The following is an 8,211-nucleotide window of genomic DNA, read 5'->3' on the forward strand; positions in this document are numbered from 1 at the left end:
AGGTAATAATTTAACAATAATTCTTACCATCAGGTTGTCTTTGCCGGTGAAATACGTGCAAATTAAACGGCCTTTCTTCATCTTTTAAAATTTGCCTTTCCGTTAATTTCATCTTGTGCAACTCTCGAATGGTGTCGTTATGCCAAGAGGAAACAAACAACCGGCTTTCGAACACAGTGATCCCGTAGAGATTCTGCACAGGAAATCCCTTCATGATAGTTCGTCTATTTTCACCATTATAATCAATACGTTCCACATAATCTAAGTACGTGTCCACCCAGTACACGTGACTTGTGGGGAAATCGACAGCAACCCCATAAGGATAGACTATTTTATGTACTACAAGCGGAGTTCGTTCCAATCCGTCCAATTTGCACCTTTCCAACATCGGCGCGGTATGGCCCCATTTAGTAAAGAACATGTAACCCTTAGTTGCGTCTAGCGCTATTGCTCGAGGCTTGCTCAATTTATGCTCTAGAAGTATATTGCACCAAGCTAACGAGCTGGTACACAATAAAATAACTTCGTGAACATCATCAAGAAAGTACCAATTTCCGGAGACCCAATCTAACGCCATCTGTTGTATGGAATCGACTTCGGGAAAATTTGAAGGCGTGCCCAGTTCCCAACTTTGACTCATATCGTCAATACTGACACACACTATGGCGGTCTTAGTTAGATTGTAATGGATGTAGCATGCCGATCGATTTCTGTGAGAAAATTCTAGAGAGTTGCTAGTTAATAGTTTTAACGTCGAATTTCCCGGCCATATCGTTCCATTTAAACTTAATCGTCGAATTTTTGTACGAGTGGAATATATTAAAGAAGCTTCTTCTGTGGGAGGCACTGTAAAGGAATTGTACAATTATACACGTATAGGTACCTAATGAATTAATTTAGTTAACTTGAATAGGTAGGTACTACAATATTGTTGTGTTATTCACATACAAAGTGTAAAATCAGCCAGTGTACGTGACTTTTCAAATGTTGAAAATTTATATACGTAGCTACGTGCGAGAAAAACCCCACTAGACTTGTTTTCTAATTTGACATATGGGTTTGGTGACACTTACCATTAACTGCCTGACAGTCTGTACCATTTTTCACATATCCCGGAACACAAGAACATGTAAAGGAACCCACTGTATTTTTACAAGTCTGGGCGCAGGTTCCATCAATATCACACTCATTCGCATCCACACACTTAGTACCCTTAACCCTATATCCATCTGCGCAATAACACATAGGACCCGTCAACGTCGGCTTACACTTATATTCACACTGTTGATTGCTACACAAAGTTTTGTTCCTACAAAAATCCCATTCGTCGCTATTGTCCGGACAATCACCGTGTCCGTCACAAAACAGGCTGAGTGGACGGCATTCAAGAGTTTCTCCGCACCGTGCCTCATTCCACGAGCAAAGTTTTCCCTGTTGACACTGGTGTGGATCTTCGTCGGATGTGTCGGGACCCAACTCCGGCGACGTGCCGCAGTCGGGCTCACCATCACACATCCAACCGATGTGTAGGCACTTTTGCGTCAGCTCGCACTGAAACTGACCTGGACGGCAATTACGGTTTGATGCGCAGTCTCCAATTTCGTCGCTGCCATCGTCACAATCCATATGTGAGTCGCATCTCCAATGCGCGGGTATACAGCGACCATTATCGCAACGAAATTGTGTACTTGAGCAAGCACCTGAAAAGAAAATCCAAATATAAGTACCAGTAAGACGGGAGCTTTCAATCATATTTTACTTGATAATTGTTATTGAGAAATTAAAAGTTGAAACAAAAATAATTATAGACCATAAGTTTCGAATTTATTCGCGTCGGTGAAGAATTGTGTCCAAAATAGCGATGTCTATCACGATAGATCTCCGAAACCTTAAAAGATACGACGATGGTCAAATTAAAAATTATTATCATGTTTTAAAAGAAACCAGAACACTCGCCAGAACATTCATATTATCAGAAAATATTCCAAAAAAACCACAATTTGCCGATTTGGTTATTACTTTTTTCTGATATAGTTGAACAGATACAAAATAATAAAAATCACTTTCTCATTGCCCCTTTTTGATCTCTACAAGATACCGTTGAGAAATTTTCAATACGACGTTTCGTTTCGGAGAAATCATCATCAACTTTATTTTTTTATATGGCCCGTAAAAAAAGTACATACTGTATTGCGTAACATTTTTTTATTGCGAATACAATTATGTATGGCACAAAAAAAAACAAAAGTTGGAAAGTGCGTCGGTTTAAACAGGATGGTGCACTCGCACACAACTCCCTAATCGTAAGAGACTACCTATCGGACAAAGTTCCTGCAAAATTTGTCCGATAGATATTCTCGCACGAAATGAAATTCTACAACCAAAAAAGAATTGAGAATATCGATCATTGACTGATTCATATTTCCGGATGTACTTCACCGTTGGTTTTGACATTACGACATTCTCTTTGTGTTCAACTTCGCCTTATTTTGAGATGCGCTACTATTGTATACATAAATACTATTATTAATTTAATTAGAAACAAAAATGACAAGATAAATAGGCGATGAAAAATTTTCATATAATTTTCAAATTATTGGATCAATTAATTTCAAACTAGCAATTTAATAAATTAATACAGAAAGTTGTTTAACGTGAAAACCATAGCGTATATTATTATTATTATCTATTTAAGTTTTATTTTCTTTAAGTAATCATTATCATTTAGTACTGGCTGTATTGGGCCGATTGAGCGGTAGCGGCAAATCAGAAATGTTTTTCAAATTGTGAAGTTACAGTATCTGGCAATTTTAAACTTGAATCGTTCCCTCTTTTATGCACTGATTTATGGAGAAACCCGTAAGCTACGTCACTGGAAATGCTTTACCGCGCATCTTAACAGTTCAAATTTCACAAGGACGGAAGTAAATGCGCGTCATGCTTTTCACACTAGAGATGTTTTAGTCAACGCAGCGTGATTATTATTATGAATATAGTTCGGAGTGCGTGCGTTTATTCTGTTCAAGACATTTAGGTAAGGTTTACTTTTCTTTGTAAATTTATCATGAAATATGTAGGCTGTACGGCATTTGTTTTGTATTACTTGCTGTCGATTTAGTACCTACGTGATATGATACATTGGATTTTCCAAGGCCTTATTATAACATTGCGCAATGTTTAATGTTTGTATACCTATAGGTGAGATAAGAATTAGGAATAGCTTAATTGCTTAGTTGCTATAAATGGCCCATACAAATGCTTTCTGTACATTGAGAACGTTGCTTTAGAGGTACGTTTTATTTCAAGGCATTTCGTAGATTCCGATACGTACCTAGGTAGGGTGGAATTTTTTCACAAATGCAGGTTACATTTCATTTAAGATTGATTATACAGCCATACAATATGTTTATACAAATGAGTGTTGTAGGTATAGTTGTTGGGTTTCGGTACGTAGGTAGGTAGAGTGGAACTTTTCCACAAATCCAAAAATCTCGATAAGGGAATCGAATTAGTTAAAATCGAATTTCACATTACGTTTTTAGCTTTTTCGTATATTGTACGATTTTTGAGTTACCTGTACCTATAGTTCAGTATTGGTCTTATGCGTTACCAAATGTGTTGTTTCACAAAAGACTCAGGTTGGAGAAACTTATTAGCATAACAATGGCAGGTAGCAAGTATATATAAATGTTAATAATAAGCTAATTTGGATTAATAATCAGGTGATAAAAATAAACTGTATTTTTATTTACATTACATTACATAAATTAAGTAATAAGTTCAATGTCACTTTCACTACCGCTATCATTGTTTATAATAAGAGGTTGCACATAATCCATGATATGATCAACTTGCTATTTTTTTTCAACTTTCTCAATATGTTGAACATAATTTGCCCAATTTTCTTTTGTTACTTTCTGGTTCCTGATATGCTTCGGACTTGTGGTTCTTAAAATGAATTATTTTGACCCACGGCTTATTTAATATTTTGGAATTAAATATTTTCTAAAGTTGGCTTTTATTTCAATAAATGTTCAAAATGGTTTCCGTTATTGGTAAGACAGTAATATAATCTATTCTCAAACTCTTGTCAAACCTTTTCAATTGTTGGTTTTGCAATATTTCGACATTCTTGAATTATTCTCTGTTTTAGTTCGTCTAATGTTCGCCGGTTGCGTTTTAAATACGACAGATTTCAAATGTATCGTATTAGTTTATTTTTTGATTTGCACGATAATTACTAACCTAAATATATTTGGTATGGTTGGAAAGCATTTTTTCAGAGCTTTCCAACGACGTATCACACATGGGGGGTCACTATTTAAAATTTAAAAGTTGGGGTGACTGGGGCGCAGGGGATTGGAGGGGGTGCATCGCCAACTATGTCATTGTGATTCCCCCTCCGAATTACCAAAACGGATTTTGATTTATTTAAAATATCTCGTTTATTTACTAAGACATGGGGAGTGGTAAGTTTTCAAATTGCCACCCTGTATAGAAGATATATTGTTGAGTTACAATGACCCTGGCGCTATTTTAAAATCTACAACGGGACAAGCTACGATAAAGGCAATTCGATAATGTGCCAAGCTAGACACAGGTAATTGTTTATAATACCTCGATTGTTTATGCGCTAGGAGTTTTCGATGAGCTTTCGTGAAGGTTTCAATGTGTCTGGTTCCGACCCCTGAACTTGGATGTAGTTGGACGCACACGGACCGACCAAAATCTAGGCGGGACTTATCGTTGATTCTATGTGGGAATGAAATTGGCTTCCCAGGTGGGTTTCGCACGGACCGATCACGGAATAGACGCGCTGTTTTCTGTTATGGAAATTCTTAAGTATCTCGTTCTCAAAAATGTTGCTAAAACTTTCGTTTGGGCGCTGCTACCGCTCTATGGAGATGGAATTTAGTTCTCTGTTTAATTAGTGTTCCTAAATAAATACTAAACGAGAGAGTGCATTGTTACGAACTGTCTTTCATGCCTTAATCTAAGCATGCAATGTGTATACGTATTAGGATTATACAGACCAATCGCAAATATTATATCTCTAATTAAATTAATTAATATTAATTGAAAAAAATTTACCTTGTATTGAAGTATTCAGATAGTGGGTTCGCACGGAATATAATTAACAAAGGCTTCTAAATTGCACATTTCTAGTCAGACGGTGTCAACAATATGGCACCTTTTCGAAACGGAATCGACGAATTTCACTTAACGACTAAATTACGCCCCTTTTTACTTCCTTACTCTACAATGAACGATTTTTCACTACCCATCCGAACGTTTGTCTTTTCTGCTTGAACGAAACTCATAACTTGGTACATACAGGGTGTCCCAGGACGAATAGGCAAAATTTTGGGGAAAAAAGTAGACGTTATTTGAAGCCATAACGCTAATAAACTTTATTTTTATTCTCAATCGTTTTTAATCAACCTCACTGTAATTCAACCTTGAACGTTAATGCTCTTCACCATCTTTCTTCTTAAATTTTGCGTAATTTTATAATTTATGTTTATATTATTTATACCTTATTTTACCTTTATAACAAATATATTTCCAAGGAGCGATTAATAACATTTACTGTAGGTATGTAATATACATTAATAATATCATTTATTGTATAATAAAAATCAATTGTATGCGATTTGTGGATGAAAGTTGAATCACAGAAAAGTATCGTAGTTGAATTATTCAAGAATTACATACACGGCGGCATGAGTAATTGTCTAAATTGCAGGGGCGCTGAGCAGTACTGCTATCTCGACTGCTATTATACTCGTAGTGTCCTACACAGTAGGTCTAGCCATTTAAATTTGAAGTAGGTATTGTAAATTTCTAATTTATTTTAACAATGTTTTAAAGTGTAGCTCGCTGCTTGATTTTAATAGAGTTACACAGAAGTGCAAAAGATGAGGCATAATGCTCAAGCATGTATGTCATTAAAAAAATTGTTAATTTTATAGAAACGCAAAATTGGCCTACATTAATCTATAGTAATGCATGCGATCCCATAAATGATGAATTTGTTATACCATAGACAACTTGTATATGCTGTCCTATACCGTTGACTTATACATTTATTTCTTCTATTATACATTTTACCATATTTATTTTGCCTTGATTGCCGGTATGCGAATGAATACAGACTTGTTTTAAAAATCGAGACAAACGCTTCAAAATCTGGCAAGATGCCGGTGTCATTACTTCTAGGCGATTTTAAAAGTGCGGAAGTTGACACAACTCGCACAAAAAAGTAAACATTACTTACGCCAAACATCTTTTTCGACCTAAATGTACGCATTATTTATTTTTAAACTTCTGGCACAGAAAATAATATGTCAGTACATTCATCAACGTTTTGTGAGAAACAGTTTATAAAACCAACGAGCTTTAAACTGTGCAGAAAATAAACCAAATGTGTTTGCATGAATAAGTACCGCACAGACTTGTGTGGATACCGAATTAACTAAATCGAAATCTACACTGTTTAAAAGTACCTAAGTATAACAAACAGTTTTGAATGGTTATCTTACATTCGGTTCTTTAATAGTTCTCATCAGGGTTCTCATACTTCGGTCGAGAAACTTTTGGCGATTCCTGAATTCTAACCACCTGTGTTAATTGAAAAAAAAATCAGTATTTATAGACGAATTCTGTGGGAAAACGTCCAAATTCATTGACTCGAATACTCGATGTTAAATAGGTGAATTTCATGCATTTTTTCATTAATTGCTGGGAGTAAAAAGTTATTTTTTGCGCGATCCCAAAGAAGAGAATTGGTACACCTTCGATCGTGCACATTTTGACGAATGGATGGCGAAATCGATATTTGTGCAAATTTTTAAATTGTATAAGGCGCTATTGCAAGTACTTTCACTTTCGATCCGTGTTGTAACACAGTTTTCAAGATATTTATCTTTTCGCATTCGGTTCTTATACGGTTCTGTCGACAAGAGAACTCTTGGCGATTGTTTCACCCTAATCGCCTGAATGATTTAAAAAGGTAAAAATAGGTATTTATAGAGCAATTTCGGTAGAAAACGTCCATTTCTGATGTGCACTTTGACCAAGAGTTCGATATGTATACAATTTCTGTGTAAAAATGTTTACTGATGTGAAACTATATCACATAAAAGCTATCCAGCAAAGGATAACTCCGCTCCTTTTTTCGTGCAGCTTTCTCAGTGCCCTCCAAAAAATTAATTTGATTCCTTTTTAGTACATTTATTTAACACGGTCACATACAAAAGGTAAAGTATGTCGCTATGAACTCAATTTTAATGGCTTTTTTTTTATTTTTTAAACCAGTTAAAATAATGATCGAATCTTTAAGAGTAACGCCGCCCTTACCATTTAACTGATAAAAATCTAAATTTCAGACACCCTTAAAACAATCGATTATTACTATTTTGTATAAAACAAAACATGGTTACCTTACTTATACAGCAATTTAAGCAATGTAAGGACTACCGCTTGATCGTTCAAATTTGAAGCACTGTTCAGGGCCGGCGCTAGCAATTTAGCCGCCCCGTGCAAATTTAACTTTGCCGCCCCCCCCCCCAAACCGCCAACCAATAATTTACAATTCACCTAAAGACTAAAACTATATACTATAAACAATAGATACGATAAATCAACATACCTGTGTTATTTATCGAGTTCGTCAGGATTTACAAACGTTTCGGCGAGTGTTTCGGATTCGCGAATTTCGTTATTATCGCGATTTTTAGAAGATTCTCCGAATTCACGTTCCGTTTCGTAATCGTCTTGTAATCTTTAATATTTATTTAGCGCATCGCTTTGTTTTCGTTTTTCATTTTCGAGAATCGCTTTTCGTTTGCGATACTGAGCACCAGAAAGACGATGTCGTTTTTCGGACATGTTTATGCCGTATACTAAGCGTTGCGAAATCCACTGATTAAGTGATATATAAAAATTAGAAAAATATCAACAATCAACGACGCGACAGTACTTGCTGAAGTAACTATGGACACTAACGAAAATTAAGAAAATTTGTAATCTACACCTAGGTATTTATACGTACTTCTTTGAATAATACAATGGCACCATTGAGTTGTCGCGAAAATTTACAAAATCGTGAGACGTGAACCGTGATAACTGATATGTTATGACTACACATAATTAAAAAAGGAAGTAGGTATAGTAAGCCGTTAAGTGGTAACACTAAATAAAGTAATATAA

General features: G+C 35.6%; 1 protein-coding gene across 2 annotated transcripts in view; it reads right to left on the reverse strand.

The window, feature by feature from the left end:
- The window catches only part of LOC116158874 (prolow-density lipoprotein receptor-related protein 1), a gene marked incomplete at its 5' end in the record, with an annotated part of 40,593 nt that extends 38,893 nt beyond the window's left edge, over positions 1–1,700 (reverse strand). For both annotated transcript variants that reach the window (XM_031471729.1, XM_031471728.1), the window contains 2 exon segments: positions 28–846; positions 1,074–1,700. In XM_031471729.1, the coding sequence (XP_031327589.1) occupies positions 28–846; positions 1,074–1,700 (1,446 nt within the window).
- Between the last annotated feature and the right edge of the window lie 6,511 nt (positions 1,701–8,211).

The sequence above is a fragment of the Photinus pyralis genome, unplaced genomic scaffold (genome assembly GCF_008802855.1).
Source record: "Photinus pyralis isolate 1611_PpyrPB1 unplaced genomic scaffold, Ppyr1.3 Ppyr1.4_LG1, whole genome shotgun sequence".
Taxonomy (NCBI): domain Eukaryota; kingdom Metazoa; phylum Arthropoda; class Insecta; order Coleoptera; family Lampyridae; genus Photinus; species Photinus pyralis.